General features: G+C 38.6%; 1 protein-coding gene across 9 annotated transcripts in view; it reads left to right on the top strand.

Annotated features, from left to right (window-relative positions):
• Window positions 1-14,905, top strand: part of RIC3 (RIC3 acetylcholine receptor chaperone) — a 52,026-nt gene that overhangs the window by 9,789 nt on the left and 27,332 nt on the right. For 4 of the 9 annotated variants that reach the window (XM_049098759.1, XM_049098760.1, XM_035704205.2 and 1 more), the window contains exons 3-4: window positions 11,513-11,739; window positions 12,853-12,928. In XM_049098759.1, coding sequence (XP_048954716.1) covers window positions 11,513-11,739; window positions 12,853-12,928 — 303 coding nt within the window. Of the gene's footprint in view, window positions 1-11,512; window positions 11,740-12,214; window positions 12,929-14,545; window positions 14,637-14,905 lie in introns of those variants that run through there. The other 5 variants (XM_025459377.3, XM_025459378.3, XM_025459375.3 and 2 more) reach the window with 5 other exon arrangements.

Genomic DNA, 14,905 nt, shown 5'->3' with positions numbered 1-14,905 from the left:
TTTGTAATCTTAGCTCTTTATGTTTTGATATATAAGTGCTTGAGGATGAGTGTATTATTTTGGTCCCTTACCTTTTCTTTTCTCGTAATGAAACCTCAAGTATCTGCTCTGAAAGCATGTCAGAGAAGGGAGAAGACCATTTGAGAGCCTGTGAGTGCATGAAGATTAGGTACTCTTTCAAGTTCAGAAACTTTTAGAGGAGGGAGTATGGAGCAGAGTGGTGGGTGTAGAGCACCTTTACCAGTTACTCTGTCATTTTCTATTCTTAAAACTAAAAACCATTCAGGATAATGATGTAAAAAATTATTTTTAGCTCTGAGCATAACTAACTGTGCTGGGTCTTGAGATTCCAGTAAAGGCCAGCAGGCCCTGTACAAGTCATCCACATCAATTCAGCAGAGTATATAGCATGCAAGACCCAGAGCATACCCTGAAGGGACCCAAGCATGGAGAAAACACTGAACTTCAGCCACAGAGCACAAGGAATACCTAGAGTTAAATAAGTTGGATTTATTATTTGTAGCAAGGGAGAATGCACAGCATGAGGAAGCTTGTGGCATCACATTAAGAATGTGAGAAAAGCTTTATTATAGGGTATGGACATGTGTTAGGTGAATTTGAAGAAGGCTTAAGGATGTGGGGGTTCACTCTAGATTGGATGCCATCCGGTAGGGAGGCAAATTCTATGGCTGAGTATCTTAATAGAGTTTATCTAAAGGGAGAGCAGACTACAGAAAGGCTGAAGCTATAGTTGGTGAAGAAGCAGCAGTCGCTCATTATCCAGGAATGGGGGCTATTTGGAACTTTTTACCTTAGACAATATTCATGTTTTATCTGTGTTCAGGCAGATTACAGAGTGGTCTGACTCTTTGTCTTGATCCACGGTAGTCACAGAATGGCCTTGTCTAATGTTAATGCTCTGAAATTGCTGACGTTTAACAGGAAGATACCAAAACCTAACTGTGAGTACCGAGCCAGCTCCTACCAACACCAAGGCCTAGCTGATAGTACCAGGCCAGCTTCTGATGTCACAGGCATCTTTTCTGGTGCTCTGATAGGATTTATAAGTTTTGGTCAGCACTGAATAAAATGGGGTAGAAGTGGTACTTAGTGGAAGATTTCATCTGTTTCTCAGTCCATTCAAGTAGAGGCTGTAAGGCACATAAATACAACTCTTGAATAAGGCCAGTTGTGATAAGTGCAATTAAAGAGATTCAAGCAGTATGTTCTAAGTGCATGGGGGTGACGTGAGAAAAAGCATTGGGGGTGAGGGGAGTATTTGGCCTGGGCCCTGAAGGATAAGCTGGATGTAAACATGTAGAGTTGGAGAGAAAAGCAAAACCACTGGAGTCAGCAAAAAGCAAAGGCTTGGTAGTAAGAAATTACAAGGCTGACTCAGAGCATGGTGAGAAGTCTAGTTAGGTTGAATCAGGAGTATATAATGAGAAAGAAATGTGAAGAGGTACTTTTGGGCTAGATTATAGAGTTCAGTTGTTTAGAAATTCAGTTTGGAGGAAAGGCAAAACCAGAACTTGTTAAATACCCATTGTGCATGCAGGGTGCTTTGTATATGATTTTTAACCTGTAATCCTTGTAACAACCCTGAACAATCCTTTTAATGATCCCATCTATATCCACTTTACAGATGATGAAAACGAGCTTTAGAAAGTCTCATTTAACATCCACTTAAATAGTTGGAGGCCCGGCTAGTATCTCTCTCTCTCTCTCTTTTTTTTTTTTTGTATTGGCCAGTATCTTAACTAATAACTGACTAAAAAGATAGTACTGATTTTACTCTGCTGCCTTACTGTGTAACAAGTCTCTTGTCCTCTGTGGGAACCATTGAAAGCTTTTTTTTTTTTTTTTTTCAATGTATTATGGGTTTATTGGGCCATAATCCCATTGTAAGTTGAAGAAGACCTGTAACTAGAAATGATGCACATTGAAAGCTTTTGATCAGAGAAATGGCAAGACCAGTTAGAATAATGCTTTAGGAAGATGACTCCTAACAAAACAGTAGTAATTAACATGCGTAGAGTATATAGACTAGGCTCTGTGTTAAGCAACTTAGACACGTAAGTATCTCTTAGTAGTATATAGGGTGATTTGGAAGTGGGGAGGTGAAGAAAAGATATGGTTAAACTAGCAGAAAACATCAAAGCAGTGGTAGGCAGAGCACAGTTAGGAGGGGAATGTAACGAGACGAGGGCCCTTGAAGGAGACAGATGAGGACCACTCAGCTGTGGTCCCAGGTTCCATTTTAAGTAATGCCAAATTAAATTTGGCCTGTAGAATTTCCTCAGTATTTAGGGAGAAGTGTATATATCTTAAGGAATTGGCCCGTAAGGATCTTTCTTAAGCTGCAGTAATCAAGTATAAACACATACAGTTCTCTATTGATTTGTCTTAAGAATCAAGTGTTGCAGATGGTTTAATGCTGCTTTCAGAAAGCTCTTTTGTTAACAGTGCTAGAGTTTTTGTTTTTAGCAGTAAGGATGGTTATTGACAAGGACAAGTAGAGCTTCACTCTGTAAAGTCCATTAAGTTTATAGTCAAGCTTAAATGATATGCTAAATGAAATTTTAATAATTCTAAATATAGGGAAAGCTTTCACTGAACAATTAGATTTAGTCAAGTCCCATTTTAGAGAATACTTAAGTGTATAGAGAGATAGTGAACACAGCTGTGTTTTATTTTGAAAAGCACAATTTTAATGTTATAATAACTTTAATAGACTGATCTCTTGAGATTTTTTTTTTTTTTTTAATTTCAGAGTGCAAGGTGGTGAGGAGGAGCAGAGGGAGAGGGAGAAGCAGGCTCACCCCTGAGCCGGGAGCCTCAAGCAGGACTCAATCCCAGGCCCATGGGATCATGACCTTAGCTGAAAGCAGACACTTAACTGACTGAGCCAGTTACCCCTCTTAAGCTGTTTTTTTAAGCAAAGGCACCCCTCTTAAGCTGTTTTTTTAAGCAAAGGCACCCCTCTTAAGCTGTTTTTTTAAGCAAAGTTTTTAAAAACCATAGATTTTCATTGTAATGTAGCTATAAAGTAGAACGTTTATAATAATGAAAGAGAAAATAACCTAAATACTCATCAGCTACAGAGGTGATAAATTGTGATAATGGAAATACAAGGAGATGCTACATAACAATTTGAGTAAATGAACTCAAGCTACATATATCAAATCAACATGTTACATTTCTAGGCCAAAATATTAATCCTTACCCAGAAAAAGGGCAGAAAAGGGAAGTTGCAGAAGAATGAGTACGGTAGAATACCATAACATAAAGACTTTTAAAATTATTTACTTATTTAAAGGTTTTGTTTGACAGAGAGTGCACAAGCAGAAGGAGAAGGAAAAGCAGGCTTTGTGCTGAGTAGGAAGCCTGATGCAAGACACGATCCCAGAACCCTGGGGTCCTGACCTGAGCCAAAGGCAGACGCTTCACCAACTAAGCCGCCCAGGTTTTTTTTGTTTTTGTTTTTGCTTTAGTTATAAAATTTATCATTTTAACCTTAGGTACACAGTTCAATGGCATTAAGTATATTTGTATTGCTATACAACTGTCACTACTATCCATTATATAAAATTTTAAAACTCAAAGACCATATCCATGGTTTATAAATGCATACTTAGTAAAGTATAAAGCGCACATTCTGATAATCGCCAAATTCAGAGCTCTATCTCAGGGAGAGACAGAGGACACAGGTCTTCCAATTACACCTATGTGGTTGAGAGGTATACAAGTGCTTCTATGTTATCATTTATACTTTTTTGTACACTTGAAGTATTTCACTTGAAATAATTAAAAAAATTTTTTTTTCAACTAGACACTTCCAGATGTTTTATAGCCATTGAATTTTCAAACATCCTGGCTTCAGTTCTAAGAAATATGGTACCAAGATACAAGAGGTGAGGTTTTTCCCTGTTGAGGACAGTTAACTTTGTGAGGGGGGGGAACATCTCTTCCAAATTGAGTATTCTGACCCCAGCCTACCCTGTCAAGAACTTCCTCGGTCACAAGTGGCTGAGGTTGTAGGTCTCAAGCCTAACAGTCTGAGAGAATGACTCTATAAGAAAAAATACACAGGAGGAGGGCAGGTTTTGTAAAGTGAAAAATGAGTTTCATTTTTGGATTTGACATGATAGTCTGACAAAGGGACATACATACTAATGGAATTTAGAGATAAGAGGAGCTTGGGAAGAAGGGTCAGAAGTAGAGTGTACATTTTGGAACTTATAATGGATCCATGAAAATGAATGAATTTGTGAAAGGAAAAAGTATAAAGAAGAAACACATTGATATAAAAATATCAGGGAGGGGATGAATGAAGAACTGGTGCAAGAGACTGAGAAAGAATAGATTAAAAGACCAATCAGGGCAGTCTGGGTGGCTCAGTGGTTTAGTGCCGCCTTCAGGGCAGGGCCTGATCCTAGAGACCCAGGATCGAGTCCCACGTCAGGCTCCCTGCGTAGCGCCTGCTTCTCCCTCTGCCTGTGTCTCTGCCCCTCTCTCTCACTCTCTCTGTGTCTCTCATGAATAAATAAATAAAATCTTTTTAAAAAGTAAATAAATAAAAGACCAGTCAGTAGGAAAAGAGAGCTCAGGAGAGTAGTGTGCCTGAAATTAAGGCAGGAGAGTTTGGCAGGGATTTCAGATTAGTTCCATATTTGTTAAATGGGAAATAAGTGATAAATCACTTTCTTGTGTTGCAGATGAGTCTTTTTTTAATTTTTTAATTTTTAATTTTTAATTTTTATTTTTTTAAGATTTTACTTATTTCACAGAGTGCCCAAGCAGGGGGAAAGAGACAAGCAGACTCCTTGCTGAGCAGAGAGCCTGACCCGGGGCTTGATCCTAGGACCCCTGAGATCTTGACCTGAGCTGAAGGCAGACACTTAACTGACTGAGGCAGCCAGGCACCCCAGAGATAGTCTTAAGAGTGAGACCTGAGGGGAAAAAACTATCAGATTTGATGGTTAAGGCACAATTAAGTCATTGCTGGGACTATATTACTCCTCTGTAAACTCTTTAAAGACCAGGACTGTTTTATTATTATTATTTTTTAAAGATTTATTTTAGGGATGGAGAGAGTTCACATGAGTGGGAGGGGCAGAGGGAGGAGAGAATCTCAGGTAGACTCCATGCTGGGCATGGATGGGGAAGGTTGCAGTGCTCAATCCCATGACTTCAAGATCATGACCTGAGCTGAAACCAAGAGTTGGATGCTTAACAGACTGCACTACCCAGGCGCCCCTGTTTTATCATTTTAATTGGTGTCTAGCACTAAGTTGTTGTTTGGTAGTAAATATGTAAAGTATTATACCAAATACAAAATGCTGAGCTTTCTCCTAGGATATAAAACCTATTTTTACCATCTAGCCTATCTGTTCCATTGCTCTCCAATTCCTTTTCTTACCTTTGAAAATAGTACATTCCTCCACTTTTCAGCTCCTCTATTTTTTTTTAAAGACTTTATTTATTTATTCATGAGAGAGAGAGAGAGAGAGAGGCAGAGACACCAGCAGAGAGAGAAGCAGGCTCCATGCAGGGAGCCTGATGCGGCCCCTGGACCGAAGGCAGGCTCTAAACTGTTGAGCCACCCAGGGATCCCCTCAGCTCCTCTTTGATTCCAGTCTGACAAGCTCTTTATCAGTCATGTTTCCCCACTTCTTACCATGTCACATTCAGTGTTGCCTTTTGAAACCCTACATTTTATTTCCTTTCTTACTCCCATCACTCACTCATTAACTCAATATAAAGAAGACTACTGGGCAGCCCGGGTGGCTCGGTGGTTTAGCGCAGCCTTAAGCTTGGGGCATGATCCTGGAGACCTGGGATCGAGTCAGGCTCCCTGCATGGATCCTGCTTCTCCTTCGCCTGTAGTCTCTACCCACCCCTCCCCATGTGTGTCTCATGAATAAATAAAATCTTTCTTAAAAAATAAATAAAAATAAAATAAAATAAAAAAATAAAGACTACTCTAACAGAACTGTTCAGAGGTGGCATGAGCGTCCCGGGGACAATACTGAATTTCCTGTTTGATGGTATTCAGCAAGGTCAGGACCTCCACTTAAGGAAGGTGTGAGGATATTGAACACAGGTGGTTAGACTGGACGACTTTTAAAAAAACTTTGAGATGTAATTCACATACTAGGTAATTTATCTACTTAAAATGTACAGTCAGTGGTTTTTAATATGGTCACAGATTTGTGCAACTATCACTACAATTTTAGAACCTTTTTTTTTTATTTTAGAACCTTTTTATCACCTCTTCTACATACACACAAAAAACTCCATACCCATTATTAGCAGTTACCCCCACCCCACTTCTCAGCCTCAAGCAAGCCGTAATCTACTTTCTGTCTCCAAAGATTTGCCTGTTCTGGACGTTTCATATTCATAGAATCATGTAATATATGATCTTGTATGATTGGCTTTTTCTTGTGTGTTTTTACTTAGCATAATGTTTGCAAAGTTCATCCCTACTATAGGATGTAGCAGTACTTCATTCTTTTTTATGGCCAGGTAATATTCTATTGCATGGGTGTACCACATTGTACTTACCCACTTATTGTCAGTTGATGGAGTTTTTCGGTAATTATGAAAAATGCTACTATTAACATTTTTGTGCAAATTTTTGTGTGAGCATATTCTTGGGTATATAGCTAAAAGTAGAATTACTGGCTCATAGGGTCAATAGGTGTTTACCCTTTTGAAGAACTGCCAGGCTGTTTTTCAAAGTGGCTACCATATTGTGCATTGCCATCAGCAGAGTAGGAGAGTTTGATTTTTTTCCACATCCTTGCCAATACTTTATTATCTTTCCTTAAAATTATAGCATTCTAGTGGGTGTAATATAGTATATTTCATTGTGGGTTTAATTTTCATTTCCTTGATGACTAATGGTGTTGAACATCTTTTCATGTGCTTATTGGCCATTTGTGTATCTTCTTTAGAAAAACATCTATTTAGAACCTTTTACCATTTATTAGTTTTTTTTTTTTTTTTTTTTTTTTTAGGATTTTATCCATGAGAGACACAGAGAGAGGAGCAGAAAGACAGGCAGAGGGAGAACCCTGGGATCATGCCCTGAGCCAGAGGCAGATTCTCAACTGCTGAGCCACTCAGGCATCCTGGGTTATTTTTTTATTGTTGAGTGGCAAGAGTTCTTTATATATTTTGGATACTTGAACCTTATCAGATCTGTGATTTACAAATATTTGCTCCCATTCAGTATGTTGTCTTAACTTTTTGTGGTATCCTTTGCAGCACAAAAGTTTTAAAATTTGATGAAGTTTAGTTTACCTATTTCTTCTTTGTCTATTTGTGGTTTTGGTGTCCTATCTAAGAAACCATTGTCTAATCCAAGGTCACAAAGATTTATGTCTGTTTTCTTCTAAGAGTTGTATAATTTTTTTACATTTAGGTCTTTAATGAATTTTGACTTAATTTTTAAAAATAGTGTGGGTAGGGGTCCAACTGCATTCTTTTACAGGTAGACATTTAGTTGTCTCCATACTATTTGTTAAAAGACTGGATGATTTTTAAGGCTTCTTCTTACTCTGAAAATTATATGATGCTTTGTAGTACATTGGTTTCTGCTATTGTCTAAATAGGTGGATAGTCAAGATTTCATAGGATGGCCATCTTTTTTCCCAAGAATACATTGTGTCTAAAAACAGGGATTGCCATTAGTCCTTTATCAGTTTTTTCAAGACTTCTCAGTTGCTTTCAGTTCTGCCTTTCTTTTTTAGGATACTAGTTTGCTTCTGATCTTTGACAGCTCCATTTTTCTCCCTCTTTTTGCACATAAGTACACCTATCCCACCAATACTTCTAGTATGGGAATACTTCACTCACTCTATTTTTTGAACTAGCTTTTCCATTTAGGTAGCTTATAGTTTCTTCTCAAGCCTGACTGTAGTCTCTAATAAAAATTTCTTCTGAATGTGTGTGAAAAATGGGTACTCGGTCTTCCCCTTGTCATGTCTTTGTCATTATCTTTTCTTAGTCTATTAAACTCCTAACCTTGGAGTTTTTTGACCCCTTTCCTCATTATTTCTATGTTCTGTCCAGTATGAAATGCTGCTGATCATTCCATGCCAAGAGCTTTTGGATCTCTTGCTTCCTCTTTCCTCTTCCTCTAGAGCCAGCGCCTCATCTCCGAGCTTAATTACTGCCTTCTTGCTGATTTTTTTAAACCCTAGTTTCTCTCTGCATTAGACCCTATACTCAAATACTAGATTTAATCCCTCTCAGGCACCCTTCTCATGAAGTCATTTCTCTGATCTTAGACCCACAGTATCAAATTTATACATCACAAATTAGCATTTAAACCCTCCACCTCCACTTCTCTCTCCTTATCTCTTATTTCCCTAAATGGAGCCAAACTAATTGGTAGTTAGCCTTCTTTATTCTTTGTTCTTGTTTCTTTGTTCTCCTCTCTTTCTTGTTGCAGAGGTGTTCTTTCCTCCTGCCATGCTTTTGCTTCTTTGCTATTGTGTCTCCTTCCCCTCAGTGATTGATCCCATTTGACTCCTTTTTTTTCCTTCTTTGCATTCTTTTAATGCTTAGAGATTTAGTTAGTCTAGTAATAAGGTCCATGATACCCTGTCCTTTTTTGTTGTTTTGATTATAGTGCTTTTTAAAAGCATCATTCAATGTGGGAACTATTGTTTTTATTTTATTTATAGCTCACTCCTACCTATAGCAGAGTCCTGGACATAATAGTTGTCCAGTAAATCTTCCTGGCTGATAGACTATAAAAGTTTTGGGGAGAGATGTAGTGTTTAGCATTGTCATCATTTTTTAATTTTAGAAATGCAAAATAATACCTTTTGTGCCATTACCTGATTTTTAATTTTTTTGTTTTATACCAAGGTTTGGAGACTGCTCTCAGTACAACAGTAAAATGAAGTTTAACAACATATACTACTACAAAATATTAAATCTAATTTATTGAACACTAGCCATCTGATATATCAGATTCTCTCAAGAGAAAGGTTAGCTTCTTGGATGCTGGCTGGGCATTTTTTGAAGGTGCATTATAGCCTTAAAGCCATTACTCACCATTTAATATATTAAGATCCTTGACAATTTAATAGCTATATAGTCACCAGAACCCAGAATAAAAGAATAAAGAGTGTTGACCTGATTTCCTTCTACTGTATGAAGCTCTGCTTTTGTTGCTAACCTACTCTTAAAAAGCATTTCTTCCCATAATTTCCATGTCCTTCAAAGTCAGTAATGGGAGGGAAAGGAGGATTACCGGAGTGGAGTTGGCTGAGCGAGGGGATTCAAGGCAAAGGCAGCTTCCAGACCTTGTGTCTAGCTGTGTTACCTTCCTGTCTTCTTTCTTAGCTCAGGAGCACAGTTGACTTAAAGGTAGTCATTAGTTTATACCACCTTATTAACATTGCTAACCCAAGTTTCCTTTCTTGTTCCTTTCTTTTTAACCCTTTGTCTTCAATCCACATGCCCATTCCCTTCCCCATTTATATGTGCCTACTGTGATTTGCTTGAGAAATACGTAGCATAATTATGGTGTCTTCAGCTTACATAGTGGTTTGTCTATTTTTTACGCAGTGCTGTGCTTTTTAAGATGTATTCGTATTGCTGTAGGTACATTTAAAGTGATTTCTAGAAGTTACATAGAATTCCATATTTGTATCCACTCCATTTTGAGTTTCCATTTTTCCAGTTATTGAAATCAAAGTTACTTCAAAATTCCTTACTACATTATCATCACAGCAGACATTCTTACATAGGTCTCTAATGTGTATAACTTGTATCTAGACCATCCTACTTGGAATGTCTCTTGAATTTATCCACCAGAGTGGGATCACTGCATCACATAGGACACAGACATACTTCATGTCACTAAGGACTCTTAGCAAAATGGCTGTATCCACTTAACTTCTTTACATCTTTGCCAACCTTTACTGTAACCACCATTCTAACTTTTAAGCCCTTCTGAACAGTATGAACAATGCTATCTGGTTTTTAGAATTTGTATTTGCTTTTACTCTGAGTTTGATCATCTCTTCATTTACTTGCTAATCATTTCACCTTCTTTCTGTAGGTTCCCTTCCTGTAGCTTTTGACTATTTTTCTATCGGGTTTCTTGTGATTTTTATTTCAAATTATAGAGATTCCTTATCTATTCTAGACATTTAGTCTCTTGGCAACTTTAGATGTTGCAGGAGCTTTTCTTTGTCCTCTATTTTAACTCTTTTTGTGGTATTCTGTATTGAACAGAAATATACAGTTGTGTTGAAGTCAAATCTAACAGTATTTCACTGTATAGTTTGTATTTTTAGAGTCTGATTTATGAAGTCTTTCTTCTCTGTAATGTTAGCTCCCAGTGGTTTTCCCCCACAAACCTATTTACATGGCCTTTTGAAGAGAGGGCTTTCCTTTCTCACCTATGGCTCTCAGGAGGCTTGGCAGTTGGTGTTAATGTTTGACTGCCCCTGATGGAGGAAAAAGATGCAAGAAAATTGCACACTCCTTTCTCTAAGCCCTATGGTTCTACTCACAGGACCTGGTGACCCTGTTTGTGCTGTATGAATCCTGTCTGCGCAAGTGATAGCCAATGGGGAAAGGGATGCATATCTACCCAAGCAGAGTGATCAAATCTTCCAAGGAACTTGGAATTGTGACTAGTCTCTGTTGGCCTCTTGAAGGACATGGAGACTGAGGGGTTTTGGGGTGACCCATATTTCCCCATGTTCACAAAGAAGCTAGAGAAATGGTCTGCACAGAAGGGAGAATAAAGAATATAGGCATGGAGAAGCACAGGAAGAAGCCTCTGGCCCCATGGAGAGGGAGACTGTAGAACATGAGAGTAGCTGTCCTGGATCCTGATGGCTTTCCAGCTTCTGGTTCTTTTCTCTTCTGAGACCAAATTGCATTTCCTTTTCTGTATTAGTTAGGGGTGGCTAACTCTGTAACAGACTCGAAAGGGTTTAATGGCTCTAACACAATGGAAGTTTATTTCTTGCTCACATAAACAGGTCCAGATGGTTCTAAGTTGGTGGAGTAGCAGCATTGGAGGGCTCTGTGCCACACAGTTATTCAGAAACCTACACTAATGGAGGCTCTGCCATTTTTATCACATGACTTCAAAGGTCTCCCTAGGTCAGTATGAAGCCTGCAGATGGGAAATGATGGAGTTTAATACAGGAGAAGTTTTATAGGCCAGGCCTTGAATCAGCACACACCACTCCCATTCCTCTGGCTAGAACTCTATCTCATGACTACCTTTAACTGCATAGGAAGCTGAAAAATCTTATCAAGCTATGGACCTAAAAGGGTTTGGAGAACAGGTAGATTGCTACGTCATATTTACTATCTGTGTGATACCTCTGTATCCTTAAAGTCAAGTTCATGTTTTTTCTTAACTTGTTTGAGTTGGCTTCTGTTCTTTATGCCTCAGTGTATGACGTAGTTTCATAAGAGCTATCTTTAAAATAGTAGAAGAAATAAATACTGATTATTTTCTCAGGAAAGTTGGGTCGATTTCCACCGATGATGCATCATCACCAGCCACCCGCAGATGGCCAGACCCCTGGGGCTCGTTTCCAGAGGTCTCACCTTGCAGAGGCATTTGCAAAGGCCAAAGGATCTGGTGGAGGCACTGGAGGAGGAGGTAGTGGAAGAGGCCTGATGGGACAGATTATTCCAATCTATGGTTTTGGGATTTTTTTATATATATTATATATTCTATTTAAGGTAAGTGGAATCATCTTGATCATATTATATCAAGAAAATTTGGTATCCTAATAAAAATCATTTGTTGGCATTAAAACTCTTTACAGTTCATAACCTTTATTCAAATTCTCTTTAAACCTTGCTTGCTCTTTATGAGGTATTTAGGATAATTGTTACCTCGGTTTTATAGAAGAGGAGATTTTTGCTCAAAGCTTAAATGGTTTGCCCTAGAAGTCACAACTAGAACTGTAGAATCACGTCTTGAGCCTGGGTCTTCTAGTTGCTAATGCAGTGAGCAATAAAGATCAAAACTCCTCCCACTCCAGTTTTTTTGTTTCTGTTTCTTTGACTGGATGCCTTTGCAAGCTGAAAAGGTGTAAAGCTATTTTAAGGAGAACTTTATTACTAGGATTGGCACAGTGATTTTCAAGTAGCCCACTGTGAGACCAAATAATGACCATACCAACACCACTTTGTCCTCCTTTTCCCCCTCCAGGAGTGTGAAGTGATGTTTTTAACATCTGCTGTAGTTTGCTGAAACAAAACTGCCAATTCTGAAACTAAGCCTGATGTCTCGTAGCTCTGGGGAGACATGGTTTGGGTTCTTCAAAAGCAACTCCCAGTTAAGTTCCCCTTCCAGGTGGATTTCAGTGAGCTATGGGCCTAGACATGAAGTGGAACAGAAGTCACATTCTGTATCCTTTTTGGAAATCTTAAATATTCACTGTGCCCTTCTAATCACAGTAAGAAGCAAGTTTCTTCTTGCTCAGGAACTCTGTAAGGGACCCAAGTTGCCTCTGTAAGAACACCCCTGGGGGCTGTACATCCCCTTTTAGATGAGTGTGGGAAAAGCAGATGACCTGGAAAGAGATTTTTTTTGTCTTTGTGACTTGATGGGTTTTCATTTGGGGGCCTTCTTTTGGTTCTCTCTCTCTCTCTCTCCCTCCCTCCCTCCCCTCCCCTCCCCTCCCTTCCCCTCTCTCTTTTGAAATGTTTCTCTGATATTGGTATTTGATTTGATTTCTGACTTAATTTTTATTTCCCAACCTTTTTTTTTTTCATTTAATATGAGGGGTTCCATGACTTTGAGGTTCTGAGCTGCTGTTGATGTGCTGTACCTCCTTCAATTCTCAGCTTTCAAAGGGGAAAACTACTGCAGAGGATCGGAAATGCTCTACTGCCACAGCTGGAAACACCCACAGGAAAATTAGTAAGTGCCCCTTCTCAGTATATGCACAGGTTTTATTGAGTTAGACTGCCATAATATGGTCAGAGGGGCAATCTATGGATATGTCTTAAAAGAATTTCTTAAAAATTTCCCCAAATTAATCCAATGCCATTTTTACCTAAGCTCTGGGAAGTCTTGAGTTTCCAAATTGATGTTGAGCTTTTAAGAGAAAGAGTTCCAAAAACTATAAAACTACCCGTTTACTTTTTTATATATTAGCAAATTAATATTTCACATTTAGAATGGGTTACTTCTCATTCCAGACTTTAGAATATTTGTAGCAGATACCTTTATTTCACAGACAGGAAAACTAAGGAAGAAAGATCAAGTCATGGCCAAAATAGGTTATTAAATCTAGGGACCGGGTTTAACACTTTTGACTCATGAAATAACACGGTCATCAAATATTTACTGACCAAGTGGAGTATTCTGTGCCCTCTGGAGAAATGAAATGTGTATGGCATGGCTCTTTCTTCTAAGAATCCATAGTCTAGGATGAATGTTAGGAAAAATAACTTGTGCAAAGTTTATTATCTAGAAGGGGACTTGATGAGGGCCTTATGGGAAATGACATGAAGCTGGGTCTTGTCAGATAGATGAGACGGCTTAAGGAAGACACAGCCTGATACAGGATGGCTGTGGGAAAGAAGGCTGGGGGAGCAGGTAGGTTAAGCCATGTCACTGAAGGCCTTGGAGGCCAAACTGCTTTATCCTGTGGATAATGAAGCCTCATCAGAAGTTTTTAAGAAAAAGCAGCAAAGTGAAGTGAGGCTGAGCCACTGAAGCATCTGCCCTTGGCCGTAACTGCTTTTTGGATATACTCAGAATTCTCTGGGAAGTAGATATCCCAGTCATAGTCTGCATCCTTTTTAGAAATCTTAAATATTCAAGGAATCCTTTAGGAAAGCGCTTGAGTTTTTTTTTTGTTTGTTTGTTTGTTTTGTTTTGTTTTTAAAAGATTTTATTTATTTATTCATGAGAGACACAGAGGCAGAGACACAGGCAGAGGGAGAAGCAGGCTCCATGCAGGGAGCCCCATGCGAGACTCCAAGATCACGCCCTGGGCCAAAGGCAGGCACTAAACTGCTACACCACCCCGGGATCCCCTAGTCCTGCGTTCTTAATTGAGATAATGTCTAACCAACAGTGATGGTAAATGCATCAGTAAAATAATTTTGAAAAGATTTTTGGACTCTCAAAGAATAGCAAGTTCTGTATCCAGTCACATAATGCATTTAAAACAGATATAAATAAAATGAATTCTTAAGAACAGCCGTCTTGTAATATAGCAGTTATATCTGCTTCTTATCCTTCCATTTTGAATAATGCAGACAATTAAAATAACCTAAGCATTTATGTGGCACAGTCCTCTAGACACTGCAGATGTTAACCGCATGCATAAGAATTTGTTCTAAAAGTATTAAAAGGCCTTTGAAATACTATATTTTACAGTGGCCTTCTAAATATATCTGGTTAGAAGGATACTCGTGTGTGAAACAGAAAAACTGGATTATCTGCATAGTGAACAGCATTTTGTTTTCCTGCTGCCTTAAAGTTCATTTCATGTACTAATTGATTTTTTTTCTACTCTACTTTTAGGGTCTTAATTTCAGTAGATAGATGTGATCTCTGTTGACCTTTGTTGAGAATACTGGGGACCAAGTACACCACTTCATCCCAAATGATGAGGGTAGGAAACGTTGGTCAGGGAAGCTTCAGCCCTAGTTCAAGACTTCCTCTGTGAAGAAAGGATAGTATCATGATCCTCTAGATACGTTTTCAGACTTTGGGTTCAGGTGAAATACTGCTCATTTCAGGGTGTTACCTCCTTTTCTAAAGTACCTTGTGTGTTTGGTACTTTTCCCCTCAAGCATCATTGGATTAGAAAGGATATGTTTATCTTCTTCATTTCTTCTTGGGTGATCATGTTGAGTGGGGTTTTTTATTTGTTTTCTCTTC

This window comes from Canis lupus, chromosome 21 (genome assembly GCF_003254725.2).
Source record: "Canis lupus dingo isolate Sandy chromosome 21, ASM325472v2, whole genome shotgun sequence".
NCBI lineage: Eukaryota > Metazoa > Chordata > Mammalia > Carnivora > Canidae > Canis > Canis lupus.
The sequence above is the reverse complement of the archived record's forward strand: the minus strand, read 5'-3'. Positions and strand labels throughout refer to the sequence as shown.